Source organism: Acinonyx jubatus, chromosome D3 (genome assembly GCF_027475565.1).
Source record: "Acinonyx jubatus isolate Ajub_Pintada_27869175 chromosome D3, VMU_Ajub_asm_v1.0, whole genome shotgun sequence".
Lineage (NCBI taxonomy): Eukaryota > Metazoa > Chordata > Mammalia > Carnivora > Felidae > Acinonyx > Acinonyx jubatus.
This window is the reverse complement of record NC_069392.1, coordinates 42,855,075-42,882,043: the sequence shown is the minus strand read 5'-3', so window position 1 is coordinate 42,882,043 and position 26,969 is coordinate 42,855,075. Positions and strand designations below refer to the sequence as shown.

The following is a 26,969-nucleotide window of genomic DNA, read 5'->3' as shown; positions in this document are numbered from 1 at the left end:
GAGGAGGTTGACAAAATAAATAAAATGGGATTATCAAAATATGTACATTTTTATCTTCTACAGATAACACTATACTGCATGAGCGTTCAGAATAAATGAAAAAGGTAAATATAAAACATCTGATATCTCTATTAATGTTTTTGAGGTTGGAACAGAAAGAAGTAGGAAGACAGGACACTTAAAAAGTACCTGAGATAGTAGCATTCTTGCAGGAAAAGCCCTGACTTGGGCCTAGGCTTGCTTTTGCCACATATCATCTCAGAGAAGTCATTCAACTGCTGTGAATCTTACTTTCTTCATCTATAAGATGAAGCAATAATACCTGTCTTTCTTATAGACACCTGCTGTGAAGTCACAGAAGATAATGTCAGTGAGACCATAATCATTCCTCATTCCTTTCTGTAATTACTGGTTTCCAGCCTTCAGCACCACATGTAATGATTGAAAACTAGCCAGACAATAAAGAGGAATTGGTAAAAGAAAGAAAAGAAAAGAAAAGAAAAGAAAAGAAAAGAAAAGAAAAGAAAAGAAAAGAAAAGAAAAGAAAAGAAAAGAAAAGAAAAGAAGGAAGGAAGGAAGGAAGGAAGAAAAGAAACCCACCATCTGTAGTGCAAGACCCTTCTGGGGCAGGTTTTTGTGAATAGGGAATTGGTGGGCTATTTGAATCAGACATTTCTTCATCATCTTCATCATCTTCCATTTCATTAACTGTTAGATTGTTAGAAAAATCCAGGCTTCCATTTTGAGTGTAGCGGTGTACCAAATCTTTATCCAGATCCTCCACCTTGGGTTTTACATCTGGGTGAGCAAATAAATTACAACTAATTTAATAAAAAGATGCTTATAGAAAAAATAACCAAAAGAAAAATTCATACTTCTGAAAGATATCAGAGGACAGGAAGACTAGCAATGTCTAATATTATATCAATTTATTTCAGAGGTCCCCAGATTTGGAATTTCCACTTCTTTTAAAAGAAATCTAGAAATGTGTGGGATTGAGAAACTTACCTGCAGATGAGAAAGGATGCTGGTCAGGGTCCAGGTACAGCTGGGAAAAAATTGGCCGTGGAACCACACTACTACATCTGAGAGAGGCTTCTATGGAGTTGTGGAGAGCTTCCTCAAATTGAGCAGATTTCAGTTGCCCAGCATATGAATTCCCCATGGTCTACACCACCCCCCCCAAAGAAAAAGAGGAAGAAAGGAGAAAATTTATATAATTAGAGGACTCTATGACTGCAAAGTACACGTAGAGCTGATATAAACTATACCCATATATCTTGTTAAGATTCATATATGAACCCTACCTATATTTCCTAAGACAACCTGTTTTAAATTCTCTGTTACATAACTTTTGCTTTTTGTTTTCATAATCCAAATCCATTTCAAAAAGGCCCTTTAGAGGATCTTCTATCTGAGAATCAAACAGTAACAAATGCTTTAAGTCAAGGTTCTCTGACCAGTAAATCAAGATTGACCTGTCAATCATGAAGCCTAACATGATGACAATGGGGCCACTCCTCCTTAAAACTAGTGGGCTACCATGATCCCATTCCAACTCTATCAGTGCTTTCAGAGTAAATATCTAGTTACTGCTCTCTCTACTAAGATCTTCTTACCCTGGCAGAATAGGGGGAAATTCTTCTCTTGGGGGGGAAAAAAAGAAGAAGAAAGAAAGAAAGCTTTGTGATACTATATTTGACAAATTCCTGAAAGCAAGATTTTAGCCTTTTAAACCCAAAGAAGTCATTTATGCATAATTAGTATTTATTTAAAAAAAACACAGTTTTTTTTTCCCTTAATCTGAATCACAATCTTATTTGAGACCCTCTAGGAATGTATAGAATAAGAAATTCGAAAGCCATGGCCTTTACTTCTCATAACCGATATTTGTATAGTTCTTGCTAGTTACAAAAATCTCCATGAATATCAATAATAACTACAATTCTTTGGGTGCTAACTACTGGCTATACCAACAATTCTCAAAGTATGTTCTGAGGTCACCAAGACCCCTTCTGGGGTCTATGAGATCAAAACTCTTTTCAAACTTATTACTAAGATAGTATTTGCCTTTTTTACTCTCATACGTGTACAGTAGGATTTTACAGAGGCTGCATGATGTGTAATATTGCAACAGGTTTAATTAGAAGCAGATAGATCACTTTTCTCACTAACTTTTTTTTGGAAAATATAGTTATTTTCCCCAAAATGTTATATATGTTGACATATAATGGGTTATAATTTTAACTTTTAAAGTTAATATATATTTTAAACATTTCTTACTCTTAGTTTCTAATAAATATAGTCTACATAAACAAAACTCAATTTTGATTCTGGGATCAAAAATGTGAGAGCTGTGGAGCTAGACAGTACCCTAAATATTTTATAAAAATTATTTTATTTAGGGCACCTGGGTGGCTCAGTTGATTAAGACTCCCGACTCTTGGTTTCAGCTCAGGTCATGATCCGTGGTTCTTGGGTTTGAGCCCTGCATCGGGCTCCATGCTGGCAGTGTGGAGCATGCCTGGAATTCTCTCTCTAACCCTCTCCCTCTCTGCCCTTCCCCAGCTTGTGCTCTCACATGTACTCTCTCTCTCTCAAAATAAATAAATAAACTTCAAAAATATATTTTATTTAATCCTTAGTATTCAGAAGTAGGTAGGACTTGTCTCACTTCATCAATGAAACAATTGGGGCTTGGAGAAGCCAAGTGACTTGCCCCCTATCACCCAGCTGGTAAAGGTCAGAACCAGAACTCAATATCTAGCTGTGTGAGGATAAATCCTATACTCCTACAATATAGGCTCAATTTGGATAAATCTCATTTCAAGAAAGGCAGTTTGAAAATATCATAGCCCCACTTATCCCATCAAAGAGAGGGACAGATACTAAATTTCACCTGGAAAGCCAACTGTGATGGACTCTCTGAAGGGAGTCCCTAGAGGACTCGTTGAGAAGGACCCTAAGCATGCATCTGGGCTCAGCAGGAAAAGGAAGCCAAGATCCAGTCACTCCAAAGCAGGGAAGGGGTAATGCATACAACCTTACTATCAGGCATCCCAGAGTTATATTCATGAGCTTCAAAGGATTTTGGTGGCTATGAGCTGCTGAGCTGCCTCTATATAGCAAAGAAGGCTGTTTACATGATTCTGGGTAGCAATGAGTAGTATTCAGAGATTTCCATCAGAGTGGCTGCGTTTAGTAAAGCTTTGTTGGAGATTCTTATGATTTGGAGGAAAAGCTGGAATTATATTTTAGCAATCTTTCTCAAAATAGGTAATAAGAAACTAAATACCATGGATTTAAATTAGTAAATTCCTCTTTACAAGTAAAAGAAATTTTATAACTATATGAGGTGATGGATATCAACTAAACTTATATGTAGTAGTCACTTTGCAAGATATACCTATATCAAATCATCATATTGTACACCTAAAACTTATACAATGTTATATGTCACTTTTATCTCAGTAAAACTAGAAAAAATAAACTAGATTTCTTCAATTATTAGGTTACTTTCTTTCAAAAAGTACATACCCAAAAGTATATGTATGATACTCAATTAAAAGTTATAAGTAGAAGCAAAATCAACAAACTCTGTCAAATAAAGTTTTCCTGAAACACCAAGTTTTTGTCCAACCTTCTAAGACTCTCCATTAGGACAACTATAAACATTTAAATTTTCTAAAGCTCAAGACCACACATGATCAAAATAGGGTGAGTTTGCAGGAGAAATATGTTGTGTTACCATTTAATGCATCTAAGTCAAAATTCACTAGCCATTTCACCTTTTTTTTTTCTTTTTTGCTGGAGGGAGAAAACTACCAGCACAGTCAACCATGGGATTTCTTAGCCATAGAGAACAATGGAATAACTTCAAAGGTGGACCTTTCTCCAGAGCACCAAATGCCTGGAAATCTTGCCTCTTTTTAACTATTACCTGCTGAACAAATTACCTTCCTTTTATCATTGAAAACTATATTCTCTAAGAGATTTTTTTAGTTTAATAAAGAAATGCCCAATTGTACTTGGAGGACTACATAATCTCAATCTCTTTGATTTACAGTTTAAGGAGCAATATAACAAATATCTATATGTAGGGCAAATAAATATTGTGCTGAATAAAAATATTAAATCAGCATAAAAATGGATAATCATGTTTCACCATCATAGAGGATATACATAATGCTATAAGAACATTAGCAATACTCAAGATGACAAAGGGAAGTACCCAGGAAACAGTTGGAAGAGTAAAAGGAAGAGACTGATTATTCCAGATGAAAACATAACTGGACATTTTAAAAACAATAATGATAATATGAAGAATTATAAAACTGACCCCAGACTTTTTTAGTGCTGAGTACAGAGTTCTTCCCTTTACAGTTCAAGTTCAATGCTACCCAATTTCCAGTTCAATGCTATCAAAAGAAGGGTAGAGTTCAAGGAAGCCTTTTTAGTGTAATGTATTCTTAATATCATATGCTATAAGGGGCACCTGGGTGGCTCAGTCAGTTGAACGTCTGATTTCGGCTCAGGTCATGATCTTATAGTTCCTGAGGTGGAGCCCCACATTGGGCTTAGTGCTGTCAGCATGGAGCCTGTTTTGGATCCTCTGTTCCTCATTCTCTCTGCCCCTCCCCTGCTCACTCTTTCTCTCTCCCAAAATAAACAAACATTTAAAAATAAAAAAATATATCATATGCTATATGATATAGGGTCACTGGGGGCACTTGGGTGGCTCAGTCGGTTAAGTATCTGACTTTGGCTAAGGTCATGATCTCGCAGTTTATGAGTTCGAGCCCTGCCTCAGGCTCTGTATGGACAGTTCAGAGCCTGGAGCCTACTTCAAATCCTCTGTCCCTCTCTCTCTCTCTGCCCCTCCCCTGCTTGCTCTTTCTCTTTCTCAAAAATAAGCAATTAAAAAAATGTTTAATATCATATGCTATAATATTTAGGGTGACTGGGGGCACCTGATGGCTCAGTTGGTTGAGAGTCTGACTTCAACTTAGGTCATGAGCTCACAGCTCATGAGTTGGAGCCCCGTGTCGGGCTCTGTGCTGACAGCTTAGAGCCTGGAGCCTGCTTTGGATTCTGTGTCTCCCTCTCTTTGTGTCCCTCCCCACTCACACTGTCTCTCTCTCTCAAAAAAATAAATAAAAACATTAAAAAAAATTAAAAAGACATTTAGGGTCACTGAAACTGTTGGCATTATCTACCTAGACTACTGGCCTTCCCTTCCTCTGAATCTCAAAGAGCCCCCAGTGGTTGAGATGGCATAACATACACTAAAAGTCAGTGTATAATAATTGTGATAGGCACTTCACACATAAAGTTAACATTTGAAAAATAAGACTATGTATTCTGAAGTCTTATCTGATGCTTTAATTGTAAGAAGTGTTTGGGAAGCAACTGAAAGGAACATTTTCGTCCTGTGTCTTCTGTACTTGATAACTTCTATAAAAGTACTTACTACATTAATAATACAGTAACTATTAACCATGAAACATTTGACAAAAGGGAAATAAAAACATTGCAGATCAAGAAGCGGTTTCCCTCAAATTGTATTCCTTCTCCTTTCCATTTTCAATAGAAAAAGGAGAATTGGGGAAAGGCCATGGAGCCATTAGCAGGTACCAGTTTCCCAGGCTACTCTTTTCCTTACTTCTCCAGTCCCTATTCCTAAAACCTCCAGTGAATGAAGCTGCCTGTTCTATGCCAGCCCTTTTATCTTTCTGTAGAAAACGGAAAAGGCTAGAGCAGAAAGGCACCAAACCACAATGGTGTGGTGGTTTGTACTTGATCCCATTTGCATTTTGAGCAATTAATTAGTGGTGCAGAAAGAGCCCATATTGTATATCATCTCTTTCTTAGAGATTTCTGTAGTGTCACAAGAGTATCTATTAGCATCTCAGCATCTGTAGTCCTTAATGTCAGCCAGATATATAAAAGATACATATATATGTAGAAATTGCAATTTTGCTTTCTTCTTGTATGTTGTACAACTCATTCTGAAAAGTAGTTCTACATTATCTGACCTGAAGTTGGATTTATTAGGTAATTGTGGTAATATTAGGTAATTGTGTTTCATGGTTAATAGTTACTGTATTATTAATGTAGTAATTACTTTTATAGAAGTTATCAAGTACAGAAGACACAGGACGAAAATGTTCCTTTCAGTTGCTTCCCAAACACTTCTTACAATTAAAGCATCAGATAAGACTTCAGAATACATAGTCTTATTTTTCAAATGTTAACTTTATGTGTGAAGTGCCTACCACAATGGTAGGCATCTAACAGGCAGATGATATAATAATAGTTGTTGCTGTCATTAATATTACTGGTGGTGGTGGTCCTTGTTGTCATTGTTAAGTGAAAGGAAACATTCTACTTTGGACAATTGCAATACTGGTAACATGGAGAACTTACTAATTGCCAGATAATACTCTATTGCCTCCTTTTAAGAGAATTGAGGCCTAGGAAAGTTAAGGAATTTGCCCAAGGACAAATAAAAGGAGATGGAAAAGAGAGGAGTAGGATCTAGTCAGTTTGGGTACACAACAGCTCTCTTAAGCTATCTTAATCACTTAGACCATTAAGCTGTTTAACCACCTACTATAATGACCTAATTGGGTAAATGGGTATTCTATAAAGTATTACTAAATTGCCAAAACAAAACAAAACAAAACACCCACAAAAACACAAAACAGAACAACCCAAGGAAGAATTTTTTTGTTTGCTGATTTGTCCTTGTCTGTATATGTCACAGTGGCAAGAAGACAAGGCTGAAAAAAGAGTTTTAGCATAAGATATGGGCTAATAGGCACAAAGCCGAGCAATAATTTTAAAAAGTCAAAACAAAATAAAACCGGGGCACCTGGGTGGCTAAGTTGGTTAAGCGTCTGGCTTTGGCTCAGGGCATGATCTCACAGTTCATGGGTTCGAGCCCCACGTTGGGCTCTGTGCTGATAGCTCAGAGCCTGAAGCCTGCTTCGGATTCTGTGTCTCCCTCTCTCTCTGCCCCTTCACCACTCACACTCTGTCTCTCTGCTTCTCAAAAATGAATAAACATTAAAAAAAAATTTAAAAGCAAAATAAAACTATCCCTCCCCTGAATAAAAAGACCCAAACCTCCCTGTATTAGATGAAAGGGAAAGATAAACAAAGGGTAAATTATTTAACAAAGAATAAATACACACATATAAGGAAGGAAGCATAGGCCCGCCCTTGGACTCCAAAGTATCTGATGCATGGGTTGCGTGTCCCCTGATTTTGAGAACTCTCTTGTCCATACCCTTTTTCTTCCCATTTCTTCCAATTTTGGAAGACTCAGTCATGTTTCATTAATCCATTATGTGGCAAGTCTAGAAATCAAAAACATTCTTATCAACTCCCTAAAATATTAGGAATATTTATATAACTTATTTCCCTCCAATATTTCCCCCTGTCTAAAAAAGTTTCTTCTTCTATTAAGGACAAGAAAAAGTTTCCTAAAACTCAAATGATAAAAAGAAAGAAGGAACCTGAGAGTTTATCTTCCTTGACTTTCTTCTCAAATCAGTTTTTTAAAAAGTACTAGATTTGAGATATGGTCCAATATATTACTTTTGAAAAAGTAACACAGTTCAATTTCTATTACCCTCTTCCATCTGAAGCAGACCACTTAATCCAGGTAGGTAGAAGAAAAAAAAATCTGACCTTAATAATATGATATGAATTTACTGGAAATTTTATAAACACAACTTTTCTTGTGTTTATAAAAACACAAAAACCTGGGAAGTACACACAATAATCTATTAGTAATGTTTATCTATTGATACTGTGTGGTTTTTAAACTGTCTTTTTTGGGGGGCACCTGCCTGGTTCAATCAGTAGAGCATGTGACTCTTGATCTCAGGGTCCTGAGTTTGAGCCCCTCGTTAGGCAGAGCCTACTTAAAACAAACAAACAAAAAAACAACAACAAACAAACAAAAAAACCTATCTTTTTTGTCTTATTAATCTCTTCTAATTTTTAAAGTAATGAACAGTATTATAGCATAATATAATAAAGGAAAAGGAAAATGTCATATAGCACGTGAGCTAATCCCAACTCTATGACTATCCTTGAACACAAGCAGTTTAAAACAGGCTTATTACTTAATAGCTGGGTTTGCAAAGTGAACACTCTTCACCTTTTCCTGGTGCTTCAAGATTCCAGGGAAAATCCAGATCATTCCAGCACTTAGACTGAGAACCTCTCATCAAGATTTGGAGTTTCCACTACTACTTTCTATCATAATTACTCCAAACTATTTCCCCCCAGTTTTGATATACTGGTATTGGCCCAACCATCTCCCTCAACAAATTCCTCTTTTGACCACGAATAAATATTTTCAAGGTACTACACTTGGCTGTTTATAAAAGCTGACTTTTAATACCAATTATGTGGAGAAGATAAACATTAACTTTAAAATGTATGGGGGGAGGGGCACCTGGGTGGCTAGGTCAGGTAAGCATCGGACTCTTGATCTTGGCTCAGGTCATGATCTCACAGTTCGTGGGATTGAACCCCACATCAGAGACTGCTTGGGATTCTCTCTCTCTCTCTCTCTGTCTCTCTCTCTCTCTGCCCCTCCCCTCCTTGCTATCTCCCTCTCTCTCAAAATAAATAAATAAACATTAAAAACATAAAATGTATGGGGGAAAAGGATCATTACAGTTAATGACAAGAAAGAACAAGAAAAACACTTAATTAAAAAAAATCATGTACATGCTAAAAGAAAATCTAAGATACTACTTCAGGGTTAATCTAATTTTAACAGCAAGATAGTCTATGCAAAAGATAGATGGGTATATATATTTTTTAAACTAATAATTTATTTAAAAAATATTTTAGATTTGTATTTGCAAGAACTGTCTATTGAAGTCTGAGAAGCAATGACAATTCAGTAACAATAAGCACTTCCTAGTACCCTGATTGTGGTTTTCTACTACCATTCCCCACTGAAAAGCATCAAAGCTCCTTGAAGTTATAGCCAATTCCAGGTCTGATGCAGGAAATACACAAGAGGAGCCTTGAACAAAGAGCAAAGAAGCTATTGAGGGGTGATGGATCATGTCAAAAGACATGAGTCAATATGAAATGTCCCCATAGACCAAAGACTAGAGAAATTGAACATAAAAGAGAACTAATTCAATGGAGTGAAGCATATTTAAAATATGAAAACTCACAAATTAATTTTTGCTACTCAAGGTGAAGAAGAGAGCTCTGCTTGGGGAAAAATAACAACAATACAACCCAAATAAATCATCTAAGTGAATGCTGCAAAAAGGAAAAGGAAAGAAGGAAATATTTATTTTGCTCTTTCTGTACTTCAGAGTAACCAAATTGTCCTGGTTATGAGAGTTTTAATATTTTTAATGAAGAATTTCAGCTAATAAATGTGGAAAGAATGACAGAATTATAAAATTACCAATTCGCAAATTGATGCAAAATTCATTTACTCAATGATAATGGGGGAACTCTATAATAGAGGGGTCAGGCTGACATCTCCTGAGCTCACTGCTCAAGTTTAGTATCACTAATAGTCAAGCCATGAGACGCCATCAGCCTCCCCATAAGAGAGAAAAGGAAGCACACACACTGTAGAAAGTACTTCTGCCAATGGGTGTAGTGAATATAGTCAAACCCCTATAGCTAACTTGCATTTATGGGATGAAGGAACAAGAAACCACATGGAAACAAGCAAACTCAGAACAAGGGACAGGTGGACAGAACAATTTATTTTTTGCAACAACCTAAGCTTATCTAGTTTATAAATGATAGAACTAGGATTCAAATTTAGACTAAAAACCCCGTGTTTTTTTCCCCACTAAAACATGCTATTGGACATAGAAAAAAGGTGAGCATAAAAATGATACATTCTGTTTGTGGTGTGTGTGTATAGTTGGTTTTAGTTTGAGGTTTTTGCTTTTAAGGCCCAATTTATTGACTGCGTGCCAGACATAGTACTAAAAGGACAACTTCATGTAACTTGTCAGTTTTGTTACCTTTTTACTTTATAGATGTTGTCACCCCCTCTCCAAACTTTAACAGTTATCCATGCAGCCAGGCAACATTTATAGAAATCCTACAAGTGAAGTGGGTAAGCACATAGGCTGTAGAGTCAGATGACCTTAATTCAAATCCCACTCCCACTACCTCTATGATATTGGACAAGTTACTTGGTCATTTATTAAGAAATTTTACAGTCACATATATAAATTATTACTGTCCCTCATAGTTCTCAGATTTTTTGACTTTGTATAAGAAAACTACTGGTAGGGGCACCTCGGTGGCTCAATTGATTGAGCATTCGACTTTAGCTCAGGCCATGATCTCCAAGTTTGCAGGTTCGAGCTCCATGTAGGGGTCTGTACTGACAGCGTAGAACCTGCTTGGGATATTTTTTCTCCCTCTCTCTCTGCGCCTTCCCTGCTTGCATGTTGTGCTCGCGCGCGCTCTCTCTCTCTCTCTCTCTCTCGGAATAAATAAATAAATATTAAAAAATAAAAGAAAATTACTCGTAATGATGAATCACTAAATTCTACTCCTGAAACCGATATTACACTATATATTAACTAGAATTTAATTTTTTTGTTTATTATTTTGAGAGAGAGAGTGTGTGAGAGAAAGGGGGGAGGGGCAGAGAGAGAGAGAAGGAGACACAGAATCTGAAGCAGGCTCCAGACTCTGAGCTGTCAGCACAGAGCCCAACGCGGGGCTCCAACTCATGAACCGTGAGATCATGGCTTGAGCTGAAGTTGGCTGCTCAACCGACTGAGCCATCCAGGCACCCCTAATTAACTAGAATTTAAATAAAAACTTGAAACATGAAAATAAAAAGAACATTACTTGTTATATAGCATTACTGTTCACATACCTTTTCTCTATTAAAAATATTTGCTGATGATAGTGATAATGACAAGGAAATCAAACATGGTTCTTGCAAGCTCTCACAATCTATATATAATCCAAAACTAAAAGCAAGCATATATTCACATTTCTCTTTTGTCTGTTTTTGCATTTCATTTAGTCTTTGAAATTGACATTTGTTGCTCTTGATTATAATTAGTTGGGTCTAGTGTCTGTCTGACTCCCCCATTAGACTGTGAGTTCTTAGGGGAAATATTTTGTTTAAAATTAGAATGAGTAAACAAACAAACAAACAAAGAATACATTGAGCTTTTTGTGTGTCTAATCTAATTATACATTAAATGAGTTTAAAGAGATATTATTGCTTCCCAAACACATTTCAAAAAAGCACAAAGCTAATCATGCATTCAAAACAAAAGTGTTTTATTTCATTTTTATTCATCCTCTTTGCTGAAAACTTTGGAAAATGCAAATAGATTAAAAGATGAAATTTCCAACCATTTTAAACAGTTCTGTACATTTAAATCTAGATCAATCTCTTTTGACAGTTTCTGAAGCCAAAAGTATTTTAGGTACTGAAATAAAAACCCAGCCCTAGTAACTTTATTCTAAAATTAACCATTTTACCAATATACTTATGGATATGAAATATGTCTTAAATTGTTATGGAAATAATTACTGTAATATGCCAACTAATTTCACAATTATTAAAAAGTGTCATAATTAAAAGATAAAGTATGATGCTATTTTTTTTCTTTGTAACAAAGAGTCACATGTTACTACTAGAAATCTTTACTTTCTTCCTTGAAATACCAGAAATTCTTCTGTAAAATAAACACATCTCATGGAGACTCTCTGGAACTAGTATAATTACCAGAGGCAATCCCTGTGTAAGATCAAAGAAGCAAAACAATAATAGGCAATGTGTGACCTCTACCATGTCACCAGAGACCAATTTTTCAACAGGGAGAAGAGTCAATAATCCAGAACAGAAAACATTAAATAACGAGAAATGCTTCCAAAGTGTGGTTTACCGCATCCATCAAGGCTGCCACACTCAGAGAGTTCAGTCTCTACGGTTTCAGAGAACAAACTTGTGTGGATTTATCACACCAATTATTCACATCTACGTTAAAACACCAGAGGCAAAACCCAATTTCTCAAATGCAGAGTAGAATTTCAAAAGATACCACAATAATTTTCCAAATTTCACTGGATGTGTTAAAAAGTATAATGGGAACAGTACAGATGACTAAATCTTCATATAACATTCACCTAATTTCTCTTATTTCCAATCACCACTTATTTTTCCCAAGAAGTTGTCTACAAAGTGGGCTATAAACATTAACCAGATAAATATAATCAGTAATAATACATTGAAGACTTCTGCAGGTTTTTGTTTTGTTTTGTTTTGGTAATACTGGGTCCCTGGATCCAGAAACAGGGCTTGCTTTGGTCTCTTTTGTAATGTATTGAGATGGCCAATAAGAATTATAAGGGTGCAAAGTAGGGTAATCCCACTCATGGTAATTACAGTACAACAGAAGTACATTTAAAATTGACTTCTAAAAAGCACCACACAGAAAATTGGGCCTCTTTAGAATCAGCAAAATTTGATTGTTTTTAGATATGACCACCAAACAGCTATGTTCTTTCACAATTAGATGTGACTTAGGGACTGAACAAATATACCTGAATTTAATTTGCAAAACACCCATTCTGCTGCTAATTCATAGAGTAGTAAAAAGACTTAGCTTAGAAGAGACAGTGCTGGAAATTCAAAGCAACTGTGAACATTTTGTTCTTATATGGATTTGTTAACTCCTGCTACCTTCATCTTTCCACTCTGTCATCTGCCCATCTTTCCACCTTCTTATCTTATTAACATTGCTAATTGTATTTGTCAGTTTTGCCACAATTTCAATGCTACTTAAACAGCTGTGGGTTTTCTCTAGGCAATTATCAGTCACTACACTTAGGTTTCTAAATTAGTTGTTGAAAGGCACTTTAACCTTGAGAAAATAGACACTAAGCACAGTAAGCCTTACATTTATGTATATGTTGCTCCAAAACGAGTAATTGTTAAAAGAAATTGAAAAAAAATCACAAATATTGTAAACTCACAAATTAGTAAGAAAATGCTTAACAAAGCCTGTTACACAGTACTCATCATTTAATCTTTCTCTTACTATATATATAGTAACATATACTCTCTATGTGTTTGTACATGTATATAGCACATCAACTGGAACATCCAAATACTGCCAAATTCCTCTAACAGTCCCCTTTTACTACCTGCCAGGTGGCCAAGACCTTTCAAAGGTACCCATAATCATGGAAATGGTATCTTGAGGTCCTGGGCTCTGGTAAGGAGAGCTCTCACAACATGCAGATTCCGCCCCCCAGCCCCCACTTTCCCATTTCCCTTCTAAGAGAAAAATCCTTTACTATATTTCTTTTCCCATTCTCTATTCTTGACTCTGACATTGATTTTCTTCTTTCTACTAAAATGGACAAGAAACACATTCAGGGAGAAACACAGGTTTATGATTATTCATCAACTGATACCCACTTCTATGAAATACAACTAAATTTTTAAAACATCTTCTGTAATCTAGAAACATATTTCATGTGTCATTTATTTTCTTTATACATTAAAATAAATTCTAAGGAAACTTTTTAGAGTTCACACGTCTTGGTGTTGTTAAAGGTATATAATATCCTGTTTATAGATCAGTCAAAATCTTGTTAGAATAATTTTTAAATTAATGTAGGCTCCACCTTACCCGTCTCCCTCCCACCCCCCCACTTTCAGCTCCGAGGAAAGAAAAGGGTGGTAATTCAACAGTGCAAAATTCTTCACTGAGAGACAAACATTAAAATGATAAACATTTTGGAAAGTGAAGTACACTTCAAACCCTCACTGTTCTTTCAGACCTATATTGACTCTTATACTAGTTGCCAACATTTGGTAAGGATTATCCTACCATTAGACAAAAGCAAGCATTCCTTAGATAAATCAGGAGTTTTTGCCATGAGACTCATAAAACCTTTTCACAACACAGATTTTCAAGAGAATCCTTTAAGGTTTTAGGAGGCTGCTCCTTTTACTGAGTAACAAAATACACCCCGTGGTGTCTCACTGACCCCACTCAGCTGTCCTTTGACCTCTTCAATTGTTGAAGCCTAACTCCGGGCCCACAGAATTTGCCTCCCATATCAAACAGGGGATGTTGCTAACTCCTAGCACCTGGTGTAACAAAACGCAACCGTTCTCCACTCTTCTGTCTCCTCTGCTCCTTCTCTGATCATTTTCCAGATGTTCCAGGCCCAAATGTTAAGCCAACACTAGGTTCCAGGGTCTGCATGGTCACGAAGGCACAAACAGGGACCACGCTGAAGTGGCAATGACCCTCTTGTTCTTTTTGGCCTCAAAAGGATTCAGCACGAGGAGAAGATCTTTGCCCTTTCTTGGAAATGCCAGGCTACTCAAACACATTGTGACGTACGAAAAGAAAGACAGTCTTGGGCTATGCCCTGATAGATAAGAGTTCCTTAAACAGCATCCCTAAATCCTTAATTCCAAGCCAACTTTTAATTTTCTTTGATGTAGGGAGAAAAAAAACAGTATTGCCTTTTCCTTTTCTAAATTAAAAGCCTCCTAAAAATAGGGGAAAAAAACCTTTTAAAACATATATCTCAGGATAGTGTTATATGATAATTTTTATACGGTCACTACATACCGTTTGGGTTTTTCTGCAGATGCCAATAATCTAGATGTCTCTCTTATTAGACAACTTAAAAAAATAAAAACCACAGCAAAGAGGAATCAAAAACTGAATTCTTATACTAATTTAGGTATACAGGAAATACAACACAAAGGCTGTTGTCAGAAAAAAATAATTATCCAGCAATACTGAGTAAGCAAAAGCTTATTGCTGAATAAGGTTTTTTGCCCCCTTTTTTTGTGTGTGTGGAGAAGATGGGGGAGGGGAGAGGAAAGCAGAGGGGAGGAAATGGAAGAAGAGCTCATAGAAAATATCTCCTTAATCAGTTGAAGAACCAAATACAGTAACTTTATTTAAATTCTAAATATAACTTCCTAAAACAAATTTGATCTTGAAAAATTTGGGGGGATACTATAATTGTACAATACCTTGGTTTATTTATTAACATTTTTGAATCACGGTCATGATTAAGTTGGGCTGTCAATACTTCAGGGAGCCTGTTGTCTAGATTTTACTTGTTTAAAGCTTTTTTGCACCTGCAAAAACATAAAAAAAATAAAAATATATGTAAAGATATGAATTAATTTCCAAATTCATTACATTCCAGAAGAAAATTATTTAAATATTTACAATTCTACAAAAATTACAATTAGAAATGAATTATCAAAGTCTCATGTAACTCCATATACCTCATAACTGGCAAATACAGATATTCCTCCATCTTAAATATTCCCAAATAATCATTCTTAATTACATACACTCAAAAATAATTTCTCTTGTTCTTAATATTTCCCCCTCTTCATCCTACTAAATTGAATAAATCTGTCAAGTCTGCATTTTCGACAAGTGTTACCACATGCTAAAAGCCCCACAGACTATTTTTATTTTAGGAATGAAAATAATGAAAGGCAGTTTTCTTATTCTAGGGAGTTTGAATTTCATAATCTCTGATTCTCGGCCAAAATTTATCTCCTCAAAGAACTATCAAAAATTGAAGACATAACTCATATTGCTTAAAATAATTTTTCTACTTTTTGAAACTAATGCTTTAATAATCTCTGAGAAAGAGAGACTGCAAGAAGAAAAAGAGCTACTGTTTTCTACCCTTTTGAGTAGTGTATTTCTAGAAGTAACTAAACTAAATAATTATAATTACATATAACTGGTTGAAAATTATAGGGTACATATTATTCTCTCCTTTAAGTAGATTATGTTCAAAATAAACTATTGGGTGAAAAACAGGAAATACAGTTATAAAATATCAAGTGAAATAAAAACTATTTGTCAATGATTTTAATATGTAACTTAGAAATATTTTTATTCCTGTGTTATTGTGTCTAAAGGAAAACAAAAGGGGACTTTCCTAAGAATATACTAATTTCAATATGCATATTTATAGCACTAAAATATTAAAAGTAATATTAACTTATGCTTTCTAAAGACAGTTTTCATTTTATTGTCCTTTTATTCCAACGTGAGAGAGAGGAAAGAGAAAACCATTTTAGATTTTGAAATAAAAATCTTTATCTTACCTCTCCTACTGTCAGAAGAATGTCTTCAGGCAAAAGAACAATTTAAAAAGCAAGACGCAAAAAAAATATAAAAAATTAAAAAAAAAGGGCAAGACGCAGATTTTCAAACTTATGTATCTCCCACCCACCCACCCACAAATAGACATCTTTTTGTAAGTCAGGAGTCTTGCTACCTACAACTAAACCCAAGATTACCCCATATGGTCAACAAGGTCAAACTGCATTACTGCCAATGAAACTATATGACTCCACAAGGACCTTAATGATTTTTAAAAAAGGTCAGTAATCCAATTCCAATAGCTTCAGAGTCTAAAATTGCTAATTTTTGGCCACGTGCTACACACTTCACCTGCTAGTAATGACATTTTTGTATTTTCTTCTAATTACACTCAAAGCTAAGACCTTTGGCCCTGGGCCACAGACCCCTATTCAGGCTGCACACATTCTCTTAAACGACCTGATCCTTTGTTGTCACTCTTACTCTTTCATCTATTATTTACACCCATAGAGAAGGAAGAGACTCTACCATTTGTATAGCTTAAAGCTTCTAATCATCTTAATTTCTTTGCCTTTCAACCTATGGTCTTTTTCATAGACTAATGCCAGAAAGTTTGACAAAATCATTTTTTTCAACCACATCCTCCCAGCTCCCCTTCCCCTTTCCTACTCCCTGGCCAACCTCTCTCCTGTTCCTTCTTTTACACAGGAATGATTCTGCATCAGTCCAAATTTACAAATTTTGACTTTCACCAACAAATTGAATTTCTAAGTATAATACAAAATTTCTATGTTGTTTTGACAGATTAATAACAATTATATTTCTTTCTTTCATCAAAGGACAATTAAATTAACTGGAAGTTTACTTAAAATATGCCCCCAGTCTCACTAAGTCATGAGCATAGATTTTTCAGAATCCCCCGCAAAAATGTCAAAAAACTTAACAGTAAAGATGCTGGTTATGTGGTTATTACTTTTCCAACATTTTAATATCTACAGTTGCTCAAATGCTTACAAGAAAAAAAGGAAAGAAAGAAAAGCAAAAATATAAGGAAACTTTTTAAAGAAAACAAATTTCTTAAATAAAAAATTTTAAATCTTTACATTTTAAGGCTACTAATTCTCAAACAGCAAAATTGTCACATAAAACAATGTATATCATTGCAATTTCCCAACATTTTCCCCCAGACTTTTTTTAACTGCCCAAATACATTTTGCAAATCCAAAGCACAGAATTGTTTACCATGATGCAGTCGTGCCCCTCAGATCACAGTAGCCACCAAAAGCCTCTGATTTCCAAGATGTTTATAAAATGACATATGATCCATCTTTGCTCTCTCTTTCTCTATTGCTCAGCTTACTCTTGATTTCTAACAGTGTTTCCTTGTTGTCTGTCCTTTCTGCAGACCCCGAAACCCCTTGTCTTTTCTTATTTTCACCATTTGCTTCAACCAGCAGTTCACTGGAGACCCATCCATCTTGTAATGCCTAAAGTGACAGATGCTCTCAGGAACCACCACACTGCTGAGTGAACAAAAGATAACATCACCTCTAGGAACTCCAGAGAGAAATACAACTACAACCTTAAGACAGGGGCTGACTTGACAGACACTGGACCATAAACCTCTTCTAAGTGAAAAAAAACAAAACAAAACAAAACAAAACAATTGTCACACGCACGCACACACACACACACACACAAAATCTGACACAAATCAAAGGCAGAAAAGAGTGATTATTTGTGGATTGCCTTTTCACTCTGAGGCTCACTTTTCCCTCCCAACGCCTTTATATTGGGGCAATTCACTTGCCAAGAGGCAAGATAAGTTCTTGGGAAAAAGAGCCTTTCTCAAGTATCTTCTTTTATTCAACCATATTTGAAGTGAAATTTATTCACGTGTGTGTTTCAGTAAAGCTAAGGCTTATGACAGAGCATTCGTAAGCCTGACCTGTCCTGCTTGCATAAAGCAATATCTGGACTCAGAAATGCTGACTCAATTCTACTGCTAGGCACAGGCATGCTTTGCAAATTAAAAACACATTTAGAAATTAAAAAGCAACGTGTGACACAATGTCAACAGTATGTGTAGCTCATAAAAATGGCTCACCATTCATTCATCAGACAACTTCCAACTTGGGTTAAAAAGACAGTTAACAAGAGGATTCTGGGAAGGGCTACAGATCTCTTTTCTAACAAAGGAAGGGTTATATTAACATCTCCCAGCAACAAACTAATGACAGGGACGCTGTAGATACAGGGATGCTGCCTGATGCCATCTAGGGTTTTGTTTTTCGTTTTTTAAGCATCTAATTTAAAATCTTCATGCAGGAATAGGTAAATGCAAATTCTAACACTTAACTTTAGTTTAACTCTAAATTTACATAAATACAGCGAAGGGAAAATTTTGAAGAATAGAAAAACAAAACCTGACTTGAAGGTCACTTAAGAACATCATGTGATCAATGTCAATTACAGAGATTAACAACTGTTTTTTATAATAGGTATCAAGCAACAAGGAAGAAAAATCTCTGCTACAGCTAAATTATCATTTTCTAACCAGGTAAATGATACAAATATTTATGTTAAATCTAAAATAAAGAGTGAAATGCTTAAGAAAAGTTCTGTCAACTATACTTCTAAAAAGAAATGTAAGCATTTGCCGTGGCATTTCTTTGATACAAGTATTTTAATTTTCCTTTAAAATTTTTGCACAAAAAGCCTTTAGTTACAATTATTTTTCTTTGAAGTCACTAGTGACTGGCCTCTCAGTCCCATTTTACTAAAAAAATATAAAACTTAAAAGATATTTTATCTCCGGGGTTTGAACTATTTGTGGGGTAACAGAAAAAATGTCCAACCTGATAAATCAACATATCTGTTTTTTAAACATTTTTTTAATGTTTCTCTTATTTCCTCAAACATTTCAGTGTATCTGTACAAATAAGATACTGCAAATATTTCAGAATCTCGGAATTTTCTGGTTTTTATTTTAATGCTGGCAAAACAGAATGCATACAATATAATTAAATGAATATGCACAATTTATATAACTAAATGGGAAAAAGATTAAATAGAGACTGCTTATCAATATAAAAAGGACTTGTTCTAATATAAACTTGATCTTTAAACCAGATCATTTTGTTTTTTGTTTAACACACCATGATCCCAAGTAATTCACTCAGAATTACTGATCCAAAAGTACCATATCATTCAACACTTTCAAATTTTGGCATTAATACCAAAAAGAGAGACGTGACCTTGAAATGACAGTTCCATTGCAGAAGGCTCCCCCCCCCAAAAAAAAGCCCACTTAAATGACTTACTTTTAAACACAATAGGATCGATATGCATGCAGGAAAAGTACACCCCTGTGGAAAGTTCTTATTGCCTGATTGATCAAAAACAAAACAAAACTTTTCTTTTTTAAGGGCCCCTTCCAGATCACAGTCAGTGCCAGAAATCCACACAGGAAAAAAATCCATCAAAATGAAACCCTAAAAGGGTTTACCCTTCACCATCCTATTTGCACTTCAAAACCCTGTAAGTCCTTCAGTTAAACCCCAGGGCTGAACCATTTCAATAATAAGAGAGGTGGCCAGAGGTGATTTATCTCCCATTTGGCCTCTGGACAGAGGCTGTAACGTCTACGAAACTTCCCTTCCCTGAGTCGTACCCTCCCCCAAGTCTCAACCTTCATTTGTGCGGCTTTGGATCTGCAACCTTACAAACAACTCCTATGCCCCTTCCAATCAGATGCAAGAACGGTCTGTAACTCAAGATTTGGGTACATTTTCTTGGCAAAGCTTTCACAAAATGGAATGCTGCTGAGTAATTAGAGCTTTGAAAATACCAGGTTAAATTTCAGGTTCTCTTTGTTATAAGTGGGGGAAGAAAAGAAACTTTCTTTAGCTTCTCTCTTCTCACATATGTTAATTGTTGTCAGAACTTCTTAAACTTTTTCCAATTTATACTTTGATACTCAATGTTTCTGGCCACATCAGCCAACTTCCTGCAGTGATGTTCATCTAAATTTAAATCCTTGCATTGTAAAATATCTTATCCAACAAAGTACAGATTTCACAGGTCATACACTCCTGGGTCAAAAAGACCTCAAAAACAGATATCAGACCACTATGACTCAACTGATTTATCTTACCTACCCTTGTTATCAAATATGTACTATAAGTGTCATCATACAATTTTCCTCTAGTGAAATAAACATCAAACAATGTCAACAGTTATTTACATAGAAATATAGGTCCCAGCAGTCATCAAATGTGAAACACAGTGAAGTTATTCCTTAAAAATGAAGGATATTTTGTCAGTATGCATGAATTCTCTATTTCAAAATTACATTCACATGAGTCTTAGTGTGGAAAGAGGATGAAATATATATGCACAGTTTTCCCTGTTTTCTTTGTTGTTGTTTTTTTCATTAAATGAGAAGTTTGTTTTTCTAATTGATTCTGATAAATTCCAATTGAATGCCACATTAACAACTTGCACTAAATGATTCCACTATAGTGATTTCATTTTTACAAGTTGAAACTTTCAAGCTATGTCACTAACTTCATATATTTAAAGACTCACAGGCAAATATATATTTCACTGAAAGCTAAAATCAGTTAAGAAAAATTTTGAATAATACAATTAAATATATGCTGATAGTTAAAAATACAAGAAAGACACATTTTTGTCAACTAAAAATTTTTTATGTTTTTGGAGATATTTATCAATAAAAATTATATTTCTGCCATTAAAAAATGTACCATCAACATCCTTATACCTCATTAGCAAATATTTTTCATTTTCAGAGCTCCAACTACCATGAATTCAAGAAAAAACAATCCTTACAGCAAATGACGTTATTGCATGCTACCAAGTCAGTGAATCTCACACGTGTATTTGAGATAACATAATAATTCAAATTGCATAAATAAACCAGGAAAAATAGATGGCTAAAAAAAAAACAACTAAGAGACATGGATTATATCACTGAAACAAACTTTGGCATTAGTAACAATATTCAGGAAAACAAATTTCTTAACCTACTACAGGACATAAAATAAAAACAAAAAAAAATGCTTTCTTCAGATAATCAACAAGAGTAAATTGATCCACCACAGAGGAAATATTCAATTTTCATTAAATATTTACTCAGTGCTATAGGTTGTTAGGTCTATGTAGACCTCAAAGAAAAAATAGTTCCTGTCTGGTAGGAATCAGGTCTTGGGAGAATTGAATGGAGATGAGAGGCAGTTTCTCAAGTCCTGACACTGTATTTCAAATTGACAATGCTAAAAACTGGAGATGTGCTATAAAACGTATAGTACTACTTTGCAATCTGATACAAAAAAAGTGATACTTATTATGATGAGCACTAAGTAATGTATAGAATTGTTAAATAACTATATTATACACCTGAAACTAGTATAACACTGTATGTTAACTATATTGGAATTAAAATAAAAAAACAATAAAAAAATAGAAAACAAACAAAAAAAACCAAAGAAAGTCATACTTAAGAGACTATTAATTTTAATAAAGTTTGACCGGATAAGCAACTTCATTTCCTATTGTAGCACAATAAAATTCAGATGTTCAAAATCTGCAGTCCCCAACTCTCCCACTCTATAACCATAGCCCAGTCACCGATATTCTCTGGGCCTCTTATCTATAAAATGGGGAATAAAGTAAATACATTTCTAGATTGAAAACATTATGGTGGTAATGGGGGAGGGGAAGAGATCCCATTCACAGTAGCAACAACAAAAATAATACCCAGGGATCAACTTAATGACAGATATATGATAACATTTTTTAAATTGCCAATCTTTATTTAGGTGATTTAAGTGAAATTTTACACACATAGAGGAATGTGCTACGTGTTTTATTTTTATTTTTATTTTATTTTAAAATTACAGATTTAATCTCAGAGTGGTAGAGCAATTAATGTCATTCAACAATGTTTATTGAGTGTAAGGTAGAATTGAGGTTTTAATTTTTTTTTAATTCGTCATCTTTTTCATTATTTATTTATTTTTAAATTTACATCCAAGTTAGTTAGCATATAGTGCAATAATGATTTCAGGAGTAGAATCCAGTGATTCCCCTACATATAACACCCAGTGCTCATCCCAACAAGAGTCTTCCTTAATGCCCCTTGCGCATTTAGTCCATCCCCCAACCCACAACCCCTCCAGCAACCCTCAGTTTGTTCTCTGTATTTAAGACTCTCATATGTTATGTCCCCCTCCCTGTTTTTATATTATTTTTGCTTCCCTTCCCTCATGTTCATCTGTTTTGTATCTTAAATATGTTTCACATATTTCAAAAATATGATATTTGTCTTTCTCTGACTAATGTTGCTTAGTATAATACACTCTAGTTCTATCCACGTTGTTGCAAATGGCAAGATTTCATTCTTTTTCATTGGTGGGTAATACTTCATTATATATATGTGTACCATATCTTCCTTATCCATTCATCTGCTGATGGACATTTCGGCTCTTTCCATACCTTGGCTATTGTTGATAGCTCTGCTATAAACATCGGGATGCATGTGCCCCTTTGAAACATGAGCTAGGTGTTTTAAAGAGAAACCTAATTGTTGTAAAAATATGCTTCTCAAACAAAATCATAAAGTTAACCAATTCCACTCAAAGTATCAAAGTTTTAGGGGAACATTATGAAAACATCCATAGGGATGTTAAAAGATTACTAAAAAAAAAAAAGATGAGGAAAAAGTCTCTTCAATAAAAGTTATAAGGGGAGGTAAGTCAAAATAAATGTTAAATTATATCATGAGGAAAGAGCTTTCAGTCATTAAATCTATGTCACTAAATCCAATGAACATATTTTTGGCTCTCCTCTAACATGCCCTCTTGGTAGATTTCTTGAAATTTCCTTTTCTTCGGCTGGATTTCATCTGGTATTCTTCCTTCCCTAGCTGCTTCTCAGTTTCCTTTGCACTCCCACAATATACCACCCAGAAATGAAATGTTGGAGTTCCACAAGGTTTAGTCTTTGTAGCCATCTTCCAAGGTGGCTTAAATGATTCTTGTCTCCTGTGTATGCCCGCCCCCACACTGAATCAGGGTTGACTTGTGCGATCACTAAAATACCAAACAAATGACAGCCTGTGATTTCCAAGGTCATAAAAGATACTGCAGTTTCTGCCTTGACCTCTTGGATCACTTGCTCTAGGAGAAGGCAGTCACCATGCTATAAGGACACTCAAAACAGATCTGGGGGTGGGACCTGAAGTTTCCTGCCAAGGGACAGCACAAACTTACCTAATTGCTCTCCTTGCCTCCTGTCTGTTGCTCTCCAGTCATTTCTCTGCATTACAGTGCAAATATAACCTGTCAATCCTTGCCAGAGCCCTTCATGGTTTTATATTACTCTGAGTATAAAAATCAATAGTGTAAATATCCCTGCCCATCTCTCTAGCCTTATCCTGAACTGTTCTTTTCCTAAATGTTGTGCTCCAGCAACACTGACCAGCCTTTAAACACCTATGTTCCCTCTGCCTGTAATTTCACCCATTTTATCTTTTAATTTTGCCAGTTTAAATCCCCTCATCCTTTAGATCTCAAGCATTGCTTCCTTGATCCCCTTAGTCCTTGCTAAAAGCTCCCATAGGACCTTATTCATATCCTTACCAGGATTTAATTCACTGATGAGCTATATAACTTGTGTATTAATGTTTGTCTTCCCTATTAAATTCTAAGTTACATGAAGGTAGGGACTATGTTTTTCTGTTTTTGTCTATTATTGATATCGCAGCACCTATTGTAGTGCCCTCCTACAAAGCAGGTACTCATAAATACTTTTTGAATAATTTAATAATTTAAAATGCAGGGCTAGCACAAGAATGAGAGGCTCATTAGAGACAGTCCAAGAAAACTTTATTATCTATAAGAATTATTATATGACACCCACAGCTAACATCATACTCAGTGGGGAAAAACTGAGAGCTTTTCTCCTAAGGTCGGGAACCAGACAAGGATGTCTACTCTTACCACTTTTCTTCAACATGGTACTGGAAGTCCTAGCCATAACAATCAGACAATAAAAACAGATAAAAGGTGGGCACCTGGGTGGCTCAGTTGGTTAAGCACCCGACACTTGGTTTGGGCTCAGATCATGATCTCACAGTTGGTGAGTTCGAGCCCCATGTTAGGCTCTATGCTAACAGTGCAGAGCCTGCTTGGGATTTCTCTCTCTCCCTCTCTCTCTCTGCCCTTCCCTCGCTCACTCACTCACAAAATAAAATAAAATAAACATTTAAAAAAATTAAATTAAAAAAAACAAAAGGCATCCAAATTGGTAAGGAAGAAATAAAATTTTCACTATTTGCAGATGATATTATTATATATAGAAAACCCTAAAGACTCCACCAAAAAACTACTAACACTGATAAATCAGTAAGGTTGGAGGATACAGAATCAATGTATGGAAATCCACTGCATTTCTATAATGAAGCAGCAAAAAGAGAAATTAAGAAAACAATCCCATAGGTGTGCTATTTTGAAGGGGCACATGTACCCCGATGTTTATAGCAGAGCTATCAACAATAGCCAAGGTATGGAAAGAGCCGAAATGTCCATCAGCAGATGAATGGATAAGGAAGATATGGTACACATATATATAATGAAGTATTACCCACCAATGAAAAAGAATGAAATCTTGCCATTTGCAACAACGTGGATAGAACTAGAGTGTATTATACTAAGCAACATTAGTCAGAGAAAGACAAATATCATATTTTTGAAATATGTGAAACATATTTAAGATACAAAACAGATGAACATGAGGGAAGGGAAGCAAAAATAATATAAAAACAGGGAGGGGGACATAACATATGAGAGTCTTAAATACAGAGAACAAACTGAGGGTTGCTGGAGGGGTTGTGGGTTGGGGGATGGACTAAATGCGCAAGGGGCATTAAGGAAGACTCTTGTTGGGATGAGCACTGGGTGTTATATGTAGGGGAATCACTGGATTCTACTCCTGAAATCATTATTGCACTATATGCTAACTAACTTGGATGTAAATTTAAAAACAAATACATAAATAAAATGTAAAACAAGATCCCATTTACAATTGCACAAAGAAATAATAAAATACCCAGGAACAAACTTAATCAAAGAAGTGAAAGACCTGTACTCTAAAAGCTATATGGGGCGCCTGGGTGGCGCAGTCGCTTAAGCGTCCGACTTCAGCCAGGTCACGATGTCGCGGTCCGTGAGTTCGAGCCCCGCGTCGGGCTCTGGGCTGATGGCTCAGGGCCTGGAGCCTGTTTCTGATTCTGTGTCTCCCTCTCTCTCTGCCCCTCCCCCGTTCATGCTCTGTCTCTCTCTGTCCCAAAAATAAATAAACGTTGAAAAAAAATTTTAAAAAAATAAATAAATAAAAGCTATAAAACACTGATGAAAGAAATTGATGATGACATAAACAAATAGAAAAACATTCCATACTTATGGGTTGGAAGAACAAATATTGTTAAAATGTCTATACTACCCAAAGTAATCTATAGATTTAATGCAATCCCTATCAAAACACCAACAGCATTTTTCACAGAAGAATCCTAAAATTTATATGGAATCACAAAAGATCCCAGATAGTAAAAGCAATCTTGAAAAAAGAAAAACAAAAGCAAAGGTATCACAATTCCAGATTTCAAGTTTATTACAAAGTGATGAATTAAAACATGACATGATGCTGGCATAAAAACAGACACATAGATCAACAGAATAGAATAGAAAGCCAAGAAATAAACCCACAATTATATGGTCAGTTAATCTTTGATAAAGGAAGAATGAATATACAATGGGAAAAAAGTCTCTCCAATACATGGTGATGGGAAAACTGGACAGCTACATGCAAAAAAGTGAAACTAGACCACTTTCTTTCACTGTACACAAAAAATAAACTCAAAATGCATCAAGGATCTAAACATGAGACCTGAAACCATAAAAATCCTTGAAGAGACCACAGACAGCAATTTCTCTGACATTGGCTGTAATAACATCACTCTAGATATGTATCCTGAGGCACGGGAAACAAGAGCAAAAATAAACTATTGAGATTACATCAAAATAGCTTCTGCACAATGGAAACAATCAACAAACTAAAAGGTAACCTACTGAATGGGAGAAGATATTTGCAAATGACATATCTGATAAAGGGTTAGTATCCAAAATGTATGAAGAAGTTCTGCAACTCAACTCACCCCCCCCCCCGCAAACAAATAATCCAATTTAAAAATGGGCAGAAGACATGAGCAGACATTTCCCCAAAGAAGACATGAATGGCCAAAAAACACATGAAAAGATGTTCAACATCACTTACTATCAGAGAAATACAAATCAAAACCACAATGAGATACCACCTCACACCTGGCAGAATGGCAAAAATAAAAAACAAGAAACAAGTGTTAGCGAGGATCTGGAGAAAAAGGAACCTTCGTGCACTGTTGGTGGGAATATAAACTGGGTGCAGCTACTGTGGAAGACATTTGGAGGTTCCTCAAAAAAATTAAAAATAGAACTGTCCCATGATCCAGGAATCGCACTACAGGGTATTTGCCCCCAAAATACAAAAACATTAACTCAAAGGGATATATGCACCCTTGTGTTTATTGCAGCATTGTCTACAACAGCCAAACTATGGAAGCAGCCTAAGTGTCCACTGATAGATGAAGGGATAAAGAAGATGTGAATATCATTCAGCCATAAAAAGAATGAAATATTTCCATTTGTAACAATATGGATGGATCTAGACAGTATTATGCTAAGTTTAATAAGTCAGAGA

The 26,969-nt window shown here is 35.4% G+C and overlaps 1 protein-coding gene across 14 annotated transcripts in view; it reads right to left on the bottom strand.

Annotated features, from left to right (window-relative positions):
• The window catches only part of GREB1L (GREB1 like retinoic acid receptor coactivator), a 279,671-nt gene that overhangs the window by 140,406 nt on the left and 112,296 nt on the right, over window positions 1–26,969 (bottom strand). For 5 of the 14 annotated variants that reach the window (XM_053206238.1, XM_027068619.2, XM_027068620.2 and 2 more), the window contains 3 exons: window positions 15,050–15,157; window positions 1,009–1,168; window positions 601–798 (listed from right to left, as the gene is read on the bottom strand). In XM_053206238.1, the coding sequence (XP_053062213.1) occupies window positions 601–798; window positions 1,009–1,165 (355 nt within the window). In that variant the 5' untranslated portion in view covers window positions 1,166–1,168; window positions 15,050–15,157. Of the gene's footprint in view, window positions 1–600; window positions 799–1,008; window positions 1,169–15,049; window positions 15,158–16,153; window positions 16,177–17,393; window positions 17,675–19,474; window positions 22,317–26,969 lie in introns of those variants that run through there. The other 9 variants (XM_053206245.1, XM_053206241.1, XM_053206244.1 and 6 more) reach the window with 8 other exon arrangements.